The sequence below is a fragment of the Ciconia boyciana genome, chromosome 17, assembly GCF_034638445.1.
Source record: "Ciconia boyciana chromosome 17, ASM3463844v1, whole genome shotgun sequence".
NCBI lineage: Eukaryota > Metazoa > Chordata > Aves > Ciconiiformes > Ciconiidae > Ciconia > Ciconia boyciana.
In genome coordinates, this window is record NC_132950.1 from 1,970,001 (window position 1) to 1,982,729 (window position 12,729).

Genomic DNA, 12,729 nt, shown 5'->3' on the forward strand with positions numbered 1-12,729 from the left:
ATTAGACAAAGCACATGTGTGCACGGCATGATGCCCCTTCTCCCTTACGGCACATACGATGAGTGTGCTGCATGGCCACGGAGACCAACTGCAAACATGGGCGACAGCACCAGCAACTCCAGCTTCAGATTTACTGCAACACAAGGCAGAGCAATGTGAAAACCAGCCATTTTTCCAGATGCGGGTAGCAGCCAGTTGCCATGAAAACACAGAAAAAGCCACAGGACAATCCTAGCTTTCCCCGACAGATCTTTAAGGTCTTTCAAATGGCGCTTAGGCCTCTCTCTAATAGTGGCACTGGTCTTCATTATTTATAGTACAAAGACCAGGGGGGAAAAACCTATAATTTGGGCAATGACAGAACATCTGATTAAAATCACCAGAATAAGAAACAGTTGTACTTTAGCTTTCAGTCACAAAATTTAAGGAATATTTTGATTATATTTAAAATCCGAAAGAATGCAATACATGTTCCTCTCTGTCCCCCAAAGCCATCCCTTCTGTCTCCGTTACATTTGGGAAAATAAAACTCTCTTCATTGCTGAGTATTTGGTATTTACCAAGGAGAACAACTGTGATTGTGCATGGCCACTGCTCTACGACGTGTTGGGGGAAAAAAGGGGATGGGTCAGGGTGTACAAGACTAGTTTTTTTCAGGACCAGACATATAACAACCTTGTCAAGCTTTATTTCTCCATTTTCTAAGTGAAATTAATATCTACATTCCTTTTGTAAGCTCTCTCCAATGGAAATATCTAAATAATGGGGTAAATGATATTTTTAATCCTTGATAACGACTACAAATAACGACTGAAGCAGAACTTCCAGCAAAATGTACTGGCCTTATCCTGAACCCCTTGCTCTGTATTTGTTCAGTGCCTACTCAGGCAGAACACACGTGGCCCTTCATTATGATTTCTAACCCACGGAAATAAATTGCGAAGAAATGCGAGTGAGTGCCCTATAGCGTTTAGGACCCTATTCAGCTGGAAAATTAGACAGCCTCCCGAGGCACATGAGCCCTGAAAGGCCACAGAAGCTAGCAGATCTGTTCAGAAAAAAAGGTCAGCCAAGCACACGCCTAGGAGGAGATAATAAAGGAAACATTTACCAGCTCCAGAAGTAGCAAAGAGCTCATCTTTGACCCCAGGTATTTGTCTGTCTCCCTGCTCCTGCCCTACAGTGTTGCCTTGGAAGGAGAAAGTGTTCCTAAAATATTTGGGGGCTGAGAAGGGAGTCGTCATCTAAGCTAAGGCATACAGCAGCCCTTAAGCTTTCAGCATCACCATCTAGAGGAGAAGGTCTCTGTCCCTTGACTGGAGAGAGATAAGGAGACTGCTATCCACAGAAAAAAGGTAGTCTTGAATATGCTTCTCCTTGAGACACCCAAACTAGGTGCCTAAATCCTCCCTTGGTATTTAGTGGAAGCAAATAGAAAATGAGACAAAACACAAATAAGGAAAGCAGAGAAAACACTGAGAAAGCATCTTATTTTTCACATGAAGAGCAAACCATCCTTTCTCTGAGGCCATCTAAAGCTAACTCTTGCGATAGCCTTTGCTCTCTGTCTCATCGTTCAGGTCGCACATAATACAAGTTGTGTTGCTAAACATAATCTACTTATTTCTATTCTTGACCCTTCATACAGTTGTTTCGGTGGACATATTTGTTCTGGCTGTTTGTATTTGGAACCACAAAGATATCTTGCTAAAAGTAAATTAAGGAATTTCCATGAGCGTTATTGAAAAGTAGAAATGAAATCCCAAATTTGCACCCCCCAGTGTTACTGTTACAGAACCTCCACTGCTGCACGAACCACACACTGGAAATACAGAAGCACCACGTGTAAAGGGTGCTCTTAGTGAAGAGTACACCGAAAAATAAGCTGCTTCCCATCAGCAAGTACATTCTTTATCTTTAGCGTAACATTTATAAAGCTTGTTCAGGAAAAAAATGTGTTAAATCTTTTATCAGGCTACAGACACTTTATTTGGAGTCTTCACAGAAACCCAAAGTAGTGCCATAAGGTGCCTGGAATATTAGCCAAGATAAAACCTTCAGGGCCATGCACACTACTGTTTTCAAATCTGTTCTTTCATCTGATGTGCCAGTCGAAATTACTTCTGCAACATGGTCAGAACCAACCTGGATGGATTTATAATGCCTCAAATTGCTATGGGCATATTTTTGTGAATCGCCTAGAGACAAACAGATAATTCTCTTTAGATTGTGCAAATTGCTAATTCTTATGCATGTCATGTGTTTTCCAAGTGGCATGTTTAGACAAGAAAATTGCAGAATATTCCTGATGTCACCAGAGCTCTATGCTTAGAAAGCCACAGCAGCGTAGGACAGTGCCCTTTTACATATATCAGTTCATATATTACGAATCATTTTAACTCAGGCAATACTTGTCACCTTTTCTCACTATATGACTACCTGTGTAAGAGGAGAGTCAAATGACAAAGAGCAGATCACCAATTATACCAACGCAATGTAACTACTTGTGCGAGTAAAGGAAGCAGAACTGAGCTTTTTATTTGCTCTGGTTAGGCAATTTGAATAAACAGTCTAAGTGTCATCTTTTGAGTCAACATGTCAAGTCAAGTTTCACGATATCTAATCTCTGTCTGTTGGCATTATTATACTATACACAAAAACCCTCACAAAGACTTCCTTGCAGCGTGCTTTTCTGATAAACAAAGCTTGTGCGATCAGTCCATGAAGTTCCCCTCTGTTCAACCTTCTCAAAATTTTTGAACTCATTGGCCAATTTCACCCATATTTGACAAGAGATTTCAAAGATAATTAAGCTCCTGTGAGTTTTCTGAAAAAGGCGGCCAGTTGGTATAGAGACCCGATAAGCCTGAAAGAAAGGCTGCAGTGTGTGATCACACCTCACTTCATACCAGAAAACGCACACAGAAGAGGAATGTTATAAGAACTCCAAGGAAAAAGCATCAATCAGAGGTTTCAATTAACTCTCTATGGGAAACCAGGCTTTGATAAGTTTTTTGCTCATGGAACTACTCATATTTATTTTACTACATATGACTCAGATTCAGAGGTGCCAGCTTTTAACTAATATATAAATTATCCTCATCCTTAAAACCAACAGGGACATCTCTGTATAGCTTATATTATAATGCATAATTATAGCTTCAGGGCATCATTTTAGATGAAAATGTAACATATACAATAAAAGAAAATTCCATTTGTATTATGACCAGATTTGCTTCTAAAGCAACTCTGTACACATGGAGAACTCGGTAAACCGTCTGTCCAGCCGGCACAGAAATGATGGTCCCATGCTTACGGCTTAAGGCCGTAAGATTATTAAAACCATGGGTTTAATTCCTGGCTGCCACATACTCTTCTTTAGCAACTTTGGGTAACCCCCCATTCCCTCTCTTTCTGTGTCTGTATCCATCATCTGTAAAACAAGACCCTGTTCCCCCCTTCCCCTCAACTTCGTCTTTCCTTTCTATTTGTGTGATACTGTCTTCTATGTAAACTGTATGATGCCTGCTTTCCTCTAAATGTCTATTAAACGCTGTTTTCTAATTCGAACAAATCCAAACACAAACATACTGAATCAATTTTTCTGAAGTATTTTAAGTGGATTTTTGTTTTGTTTCTTTTGTTTCTTGATCACTGGCCATGAAAAAATCCCAGTGGCTCCAGAAAGCTGGGCTTGTCCATGAGAAGAATGTCAGCTTAACAAGTCAGTAGCTTTGGGGTACTTAAGGAGGTACCAGGAATAAAACAGTTACTTCTCATTATTGGAAGGGATACATGATTAATATATTTGTTTTAGGATGTGCTACGCATGCAACTTGGTTGTGTTTTACAAGGAGGAGTAACAAATTATCAGTCGCCAACTAGTCACTTTAAATCCCCTTTAGATTTCATCACTGCTTTAAATGGTGTTTCATAAGGCAAACAGAAAAGAATTTTATTTTCAAAGGGAAGAGAAAACAGTGTTGCTCTCTATCCCTGCGGGATGCAAAAATAATCTATGACTGTGACTTCAATGAATTTCGTTAACTACAGCTCAATTGCATCACAGAGCCCCTCTTTAACAGATCTGCAACAGTTAATGAACATGGTGGGGAGACCAGCTATTTCTTCAAAACAACTCATCAAGTAAGCTGCCTCTACTTAACAGATGTAAAGGCAGGGCCCATAGTAGAAGCTGGCAGAAACAGATGGTGCCTAAGGGCAGCTTTCTGTTTCAGTGCTCTTGGGGGCTAGGTTAGGCAAGATGGGAGGTGTAGAGAGGTGGGGGTTGTGTTTTTCGGCAGCAGGTAAAATCCATTTGTCACACCAGCTCCAACTGGGCTTTCAGCACAAAAGTTTAATATCTGAAACCAATGAGGCATTCTGCTCTCCGACTGCAGCAAGGCAGGAAAACCTCTCTGAGCAGTATGGAGCCCCAGCCTTTTTCAGCAGGGAAAGATGTCAAACTCCTCATTCTAAACGACTTGCTTTTTCTCTTTCTTTTTCAAACAAATAAAAAATGGGTATGCAAAGGGAAGTGTTTTATCTTATTATACCTTCAGGGAAAGAACACAAAATGACAAAAGTAAGTGTGTTTTCTTTCTCTGTTCTCCACAGAATAACATCAGTAACCTCATAAAAGCAGCCCCTGCTCTCTCCTTCTCTGAAATACAGACACATACATTGCGGCACCAGCAATAAATTTCCATTGCCTCCAACTTCTAACATTGCCAAGGTATGTGCCATAGAGAGTATTTTTATGAGCCAGTCTTTGACTGCCAGGATTTCGCCTTCATAAAGAAGAGATTTTAGTCCATTCTGTCTATTTATTTTGTGTAGAGGAATCAAGGTCAATAAACCATGGAGAAATTCACTCTACCTTATTCCATTTCAGACTTTTGTCATCCACGCTTTATCGAGTATCTGAATGAATTTTTAATATCATGCCACGAAATGCTTTGGTCTTCTATCATATGCTGGGACTCTATAAATCTGATAACACTTGGGAGTTCTCAAATATACTCAGCACTGAAGAAACAGCTTTAAAGTTTAGTCATTCTGATGAAATGTAAGAGCTTATATCAGTGACAGGTTGACAGAAAAAGCTGTTTTCCTTTCCATTTCACAGACTTCCACGTATGAACGCCATTGAAACATGTCAGGACTTTCTCTGAGTCTATGAAGACAGAGATGGCATCTGCTCCCAGTGGGGAGCCCTTCTAACCAGTAATACTGTAAAATTTCATGATTCTGAAATCTGATTGACAGCCAAAGGAAGGGCAGGGAGGAGGTGTTTACTGTATTTTATAGGAGAGCATCAATTGCTTGTCTTGGCACATGATGTATATTTTTATGGCATACTATGCCGCTTTCAGCATATTTTTTTAAAGTAAAATGTATTCATGTTGGCTGAACAGGTTTATAATTTCCTGTTGCTGGAAAAAAATACGCATTTTTTAAAACTAGGCATTAACCCTACAAACTCATCACTACAGTGTTAGGTAAGTAGGCAAAAGACAAGGACCTTGAGCCTTAAGAAAACACATACAGATTTACTCTATCAGCAGCCCAGCACAGAAGTACATTAGCTTCTTACAGCACCATTATAAAGTTGCTCCCACCTTCCAATGACAGCAGAGAGAGGAAATAGATCCATTGACTCTATGGTCTATTAAATATTATCTCATGATACTGTGGCCAAATTGAGATCTCATTAAGCGACTACATTATATTTTCACATTTGCTCTTTTGACAAATATGCATCTATATTACCCCACTGAATTTACTCAGCAATACAAACGCAACCACAGTTTTCAGAAACTCATTTAAACAGCACACAATCACTTACCCCCAAACTTCAGTTCAAACTCCCAAGCAGTTAATTCCACTGAAGTATGTCTGCATGCATGGGCTCGCGTTTGCCCATCTAAGGAACATAATTGTTCCTTATTTCATCACATACTGTAACACAGCAGTTTTTAACCTGTGATTTGTTGAATCCTGAAATCCCACAAATGTCCTCCAAGAGAGACCTACTTCACAAGGAAGAAGAGCAAACCACTAGTGGGTAGCTTTAAATTTACTAGATAACTCTACACCTTCAAAAGAAAATTTTTAGGGATGCACAATTCAAAAAACCTTGCAAACCGCTACAGGGCTTGCAAACATACTAAACCCACGACTCCTTAGTGTTCACATGGTGACACAAACTCTTCCTGACAACAAGGCAAGGGGACAAGGCCAACATTATTGCTGTCCTGTAATTTCACTGACTGTAACAAGACTAAATACAAAATGAAAGGATGGCAGGGACTGTGCACATTTAAAGGAGGCGGACATCAAATCTAAATTACTTAACAAATGATCTTGCAATGAAAGACTGCAGAAAGCACTGTGTAGATACGGATTTGGAGGACTGATTTATCTGTGTACACAGAGCTAGGGCTTTTCTCAGTTTTAGTTTGAACACGACTGTGGAAGTACCCAGAAAAACAGACATTTTCAGAGTCTGATTTCCTATCTTTTACTTCCCCTGAAATCACTGTGCATGAAAGAGGGAGGAGAGTTTCAAATGCTCACACTAATTACTTTATTTTTTATTTTGTCATGCCGAGGTTGGTGACATGGACTATGGTATAAAAAATTCAGATTAGTTGGGAATTCAGCCATGGTCCATTAAGCCACAGGAAAGATTCAACTAACTAAAGGTACTCTGAATCTGGAACTACTGAGGTTAGAAAGAATGGGACTTCTAGGAAAACCTTCAATATATTATTTAGAAACATTATCACCTGACTTCTGGAAGTGCAAGTATTTCGTCCATGCACTTAATCATGCCCTAGCAACTCTGTGAGATATGCGTGCGTTAAGGCATTTTAACTACTTTGGTTCTGATTCAGATTGTATTATGGATAACTGTAACAGATGGCATTCACGATACTGCTGCTTTAGAAGACAAAGCTTTTCTAGCCAACTGCCACTCTTCTCCCTTCTGCTTTTCTTTACTAAGGATATGTCAAGGTGAAATAAAGTAAGGTTCAGGCCTTTACATACCAGCAAGCATGAACAGGGCATTTGCGATGCCAAATGGCACAGACGGGAAGAGAGAAATAATTAAATAGAGAAGGGATGAAGCAGAAGTAAAGCAAACTAAATATGCAAAAGATGAGGGACACACCCAGAAACTCAGGTGATTTTATTATACAATTAGAAAAGACAAAGTTATCCTTTTATAACTATTCTTCCTCCTCTTCACTGGGAAGGAAAGAGATTGGCTGTACTTGTACGTGTTTATAGACACAATTCTGTCTGTCTTAGGTGACTTCAGTAGGGAGGAGACTATTACGAGAACAGGCTTCTACTTATAGCATGCACCTACTGATCAGTCGAAGAGCTATTGATTCTTGGCTCTTAGGAAATAGCTTGTTTCAATGTACATCAAGTACACCCTCTACCTTGCTGAAAACTCCCAATAGCATGGGCCTTATTCTTGTAATAATTATGACAATTTTAGATTGACATAATTGTGAAAATTGTGACGTTGTTCTGTATTCACCATGCCACTTGTATTATTGCTGTATTATTGCTACTGCAATAAGACCATGATTATTTTAGCAGTTAAAGAAGGTAATGTTAGCAAAAGTTCAGCTTCAAAGGACTTCCAAGTTAATTGTAGACTACAGCCTCCCAGGAAGCAAAAAAAATCTAATCTACACCTTCAATCTTATAAAACTGAGTTAGAAACTTCAGGAGGACAAAGTGCAGCATTTTAGGGGTGGAATTTCAAAGGAGAACTCTATGGGGTTATTTTCCTATTAGTCTGATTAGCATTCAGAAATAGTTTATTCTAGGGTTGGTATGCATTTTGAGAGAGATTCAGAGGAAAAGCAATTTTTAAAACTCTTTCATCCCTCCCTGTTTTAACCACTTCAACCACAACATAATCTCAGAGTCACATGCTCTTCCGAATGCAGAGCTGTATCAATTTATATCTCTGTACTCTGGTCTATCATTATTGTTCTTTATTAACACAATCTGAAGTGTATGTTTTTAGAGTTCAGAGTTTTTGCAAACTATTCGGATTATTTTACATGTAATTGACTGGTACTATTAGAAGAATTCCATTTTATTCTGGGCCAAATAAGAGTGTAGTATATAACATATTGTATGGCGCTGAATGCTATAGCCAGAACAGGAAAATAGTCTGAGTAGTTATTATCAGTTTGCTTTATAAGTATGTTATTTACAATACGCAACAGATGTTCTCTGAATGTTAATGGGAAAATACAGGCCTTTTATTTATTTCTTTTCTGACAGACTAAAAAGTGCAACTAATATAATAATAATCTTGGAAAATCCAAAGATTACTTCACAATTTGGAAAATGCTGTGTTGAGTCATTAGTCTTATTATCTGGTATTTTCATAACTCACTAGATAAACACTGTAAACTATGATTTCCTGGTAATGAACCTTTATATGTGCAAAAACAGGCCTCCAAGAAATCTCAATTAAGCTTAAGAAACAGTGTTTTTAAATTAACCCCAGCCCCCCAAATAATGCAATAATGCGTGTATGTGTGTGTGTGTGTGCACATGTGCAGGCGCTCCCCTCCCCACAGATGGATAGGATTAGAATTGCCGAACTGTAAGTCATATTTCCTATACTGCTAACTGCTAACAGAATGTTTTCTTTAGCTCAATACTTTTCAGTCTGCGGTCTGTGAACCCAAGGGATTCAGGTACTCCTCATATGAGGGTCTGTAAAAATGGACTTGGTTTCTTTTACTTTATTGGGGTCCCTAATTCCATTGATAAAAGCTTAAGGGAGTCCATCTGCTGAAAAAATCTGAAAACCTCTGCTGTCCCACCAAGCCCCTGCTCTTCAGGAACAAGGGCTCAAAGTTCATTCCCGACGTTTGCCGTGCCTGATAAATTGCCCTGATGTGCAGTACAAGTGATTACTTGGGCAGATAAAATTGAACACAGTGTTTTTACACTTCAGAACTGCTATGTGATCTTACTTTGAGAAAATCGGGGACAGAATCATACCTGTAGCATACATGTTCTGAGTTTTTTTTTTTCTCCACTCTTTGTTTGGATATAAAAGCTATGGACACCACTAGCTTTTCCCTTTCAATACTACTTTATCTCCTTTTCCTGTATGAATAATACTACACAGCACCGACAACTGGTAGGTGCCACACAGGAGCATAAGAGGACAAAAAGCTTGATTATCCATGGTCTTGTGCCTTGTATAGTCACTCAGGCAGCCTACAAAGCATCTGTGAAATACTATTAACCTGAAATGGTAATTTTTTCACCAATCCTTCAGGGATAAAGTGGAAGCTGGTGCCTTTGTTATCTTATATCTGTGTGGCACAAATCACACTACTGAGACGTGCAATTTTATTTAATTTTTTGCCTGGCTTTCTGTGAAAACAAGTTTTAATGCAAACAGGCTGTCAGTCCACCCAGCCCTAGTAATTTTCAAACCCCTTGTTCCCTTTCAATTAAATTTGATAGAGATCTAAAAAACATCAAGTTATGAGAAGTTTTATGCAAATCAGTAACTCTAGTATGGGAAAGAGAGATATAGCTCAGCCCTTTTAAGAGACAGCTGACCACTCAGCTAATAAAACACAGGATATGTCTTTTGCTCGGCAAGAGAAGGAATATACAACAGAGCCAGAAGTACGTAACGTGTGCATGGGCAGAGGGAAGGGAAGATAGTTGTACGACATAGGAGACAAATCTAAGGCAGTTAGACTTCATTCTTCTCCATGCTTGTAGCACAGCTTGTTCTAGCAATGTGAGGAAAATGAGGTGCAATATGGTTGTACAGCACTGATTAAGTGATGCTCTTTCAAAACAAAAAACTCACCATCTCTGCCCAAAGAAATCCACTTTATGACAATATTGCAAAGGAAGAAATCTTGATTCTTTCATAGTTTTCTTCCCGTCTCAGCGCAGCAGTTGGGAAAATAACATTCATCGCTATTGTACATGACAGGTAAAGAAAAAAAAAAAAAGTAACAGCCGCATCTGGTATCATTAATACTTTAGCAGACTTCCTATTTTTAAATTAGTATCATTCTGCAAGCAAAATGACAGCTCCTCACAGAGCCTATGAATCTGCAGAAACAAAGAAACAAACAAACTAGCAGTTTACTAGTACAGCTGCAGACAGGTCTGACAAGCTTTTGAAAGGACTCAAACTAGTAGAGCCTGATTCTGTAGAGGCACTGAAACACCAGGCTGGCATTTTTCTAGGAGTTTTGACAGGTGAAAAGTGAGCTAATAAACTACTAGCCATCGACTGCTGCCAAATGGGACGGGTGCATATTGCGGGAGACACCTGCAGCTCTGCTGAATGCACCAGGTGCACCTGTAACATTTCATCAGCACTGCCAAGGGGACGCAGTCAACAGGAAATCAGCGGGATTTATAGGTCAGCTTAATCAAGCTTGCTGCTGAGCTCTTCCAGCTCCTGTTTGGAGAAACCTCAGCAAAGCGTAGGACTGTTTCCTATGACATCTTCCACTCAAAGTTAGATGGGGCGGGGGGAACCTGCCTCCTCCTCACAGCGTAAACTTGGTCTGACTTACTGTATTTCTTTCCAGGGGTGAATACCTGAAAAACATAGTAACAGGAGAACAAACCAAGGTATCTGTAATAGCTGCGCTCAGGCAGGAACGGAACTGAGCCAGCTCTGACCCTGGCATATTGTATCTTTTGGCTCCAGAAGGTAATTGCTCACAAAATCAATTGCTTTTGCAACACAAATGCACATATACACAAATGAACCGTGGTACAGACTTCAGGAAATATCAGTCTCCTGAGGTAACCACAAGCTTAAAATTAGGCTTGAGGATGACAAAAAAGTCTGTCTGCCTGTGTCCTGACGTGTTTCATCCATCTCGGGGAGTTACCAAGGCTTCATCTACTCTGCTTACTTACGTCAATGAAATCAAACAGACTCTTGAAACGACCACAGGAAGTTCTCCACATGTTAGCTGAGGCATCTGGAGCTTTTCCCATTATTTAATTCTCGCTTGGTTGCCAATTGAAAACACTAAAACAGAAAGCAGAGACATTTCTCAATCTTTCCTCATGAGGGATTTACACGGGTAAATCCCATCACAGAATAATGCCTCTGGACAAATTTAAAGATAAAATTTTCCATTCTCATTGAGCACTTGAATTTTCTCGGGTGCTACATCTTAGTGCCAATCTGGTAGTACCTACAGCAGTGCAAAATGAACTATCAAACAGTCACCGCTGGTTTGCATTGTGTGTTGTACATAAAAGCATTGCCCAAACTGACTTCTACTGCTAGCTGCTACCTATAATACATCCGTAGATAAAGAAATCAATGTACTGAGGAACTGAATAAGTCTTACAAAGTCTCTGCTGGGAATTAATCCATGCAGTTCTTTTACATCAGTTACTGTAGGTCTCAGAAGAAAAAAAACCCAAACCCACAGAGGTCAGATTTTAATCTCTGTAATGAAGAAATGGAATCTGATCCTTGGATAGAAAATCCACCATTCACTTGTTCCTACCTCTTTTAAGGACCTTTCCATGGCTGGATTTCTCCAGCCCTACACTGACTCTTGTTGCTTTGCCCAGACTAAAATCACTCTTGTGCAGCTGTGCTACCTGGAAAAGACAGGGTGGTTGTATATCCTAGTGAGCCTCCAGATGCTGCTTTTTTATTCTTCCCCAGCTTCTCTTCTCTTTAAAGTACGATATTAGTTCTCTCTTATGCACCCATTAAATACAGTCAGAATGGAGGATGCAGAGCACCTTCCAGGAACAGGGCAGGTTCTTTAACTTTGTAACCTTTACCTTTAGAAGTCTCCATGTTTAAAAAGAAGTTTGCTTGCAGGATGCTTTGCAAAATATATGGCATGTATTACTTCTCTGTACCTTTCCTCCTGACTCCACTTTCACTTGACAGCTTGTGTAAGAAGTTGGATTATGAAGTGCAAGCCACATTGTGGACTGTGATCAGACTCTCAACTAAACCTGCTACTTAGCTGAGTTTTTAAAATGAAATAAAACAAAACCAAACCTACAATGATTGTAATTAGCAGGGAAAAAAATCTACCCATACCTCAGCTGAAACAAAGTAGACAGCACCATAAGCACATCCTTGACCAAAGGAAAACCTTTTGAACAAAATATCAAGTAATTATGGAACTCTCCATTTTGATACTAAGACGTGGCACTTCTGGACCACAATATTTCCTGTAGAGGGCTATACATACCTCACCAGCTAGCAGACAAACCATATAAATTTCTAACAAACAAGTAGATAACTGAAAATCCACAAGCTTGCATTTGCAGAGGACCCTCAATAATCTGAGGTTTTCATGGCTAGGTCTGATTTGCCACGCCTTGTGAAGAAGAAAAGAAGTCAGCAGGTTGGAAGGGAAAGCATCATTAGGGCTCACACTCAAAGCAGCTTCCAAGGAGACCCACACAGAGAAGGCCCAGGCTGTCCGGACAGCAAGGCGCTGCCCTGACTTCCCATGGAGCAGTTATTGGGTCAAAATATTACATTAAGGCTGAGCGTTCTGCTTCTAGGTTGCAGTCCTTTTGATCAGGTTACTATGGAGCACGCTGGCATTATGGGCCCGTGTGATGTATGTTTGCTGTCAATGCTGAAATAACACTAAATGCGTCTGAGCAGGCCCCACCTGCCGAGCAATATGTTCTCAATCCCTC

At 39.8% G+C, this 12,729-nt stretch overlaps 1 protein-coding gene across 8 annotated transcripts in view; it reads right to left on the bottom strand.

The window, feature by feature from the left end:
- Window positions 1-12,729, bottom strand: part of AUTS2 (activator of transcription and developmental regulator AUTS2) — a 792,614-nt gene that overhangs the window by 260,057 nt on the left and 519,828 nt on the right. Inside the window, exon 1 of one of the 8 annotated variants that reach the window (XM_072882450.1) lies at window positions 10,957-11,029. The exons of the other annotated variants lie outside the window; for them this stretch is intronic. Coding sequence (XP_072738551.1) covers window positions 10,957-11,007 — 51 coding nt within the window. The 5' untranslated portion in view covers window positions 11,008-11,029. Of the gene's footprint in view, window positions 1-10,956; window positions 11,030-12,729 lie in introns of those variants that run through there. 8 annotated transcript variants of the gene reach the window in all.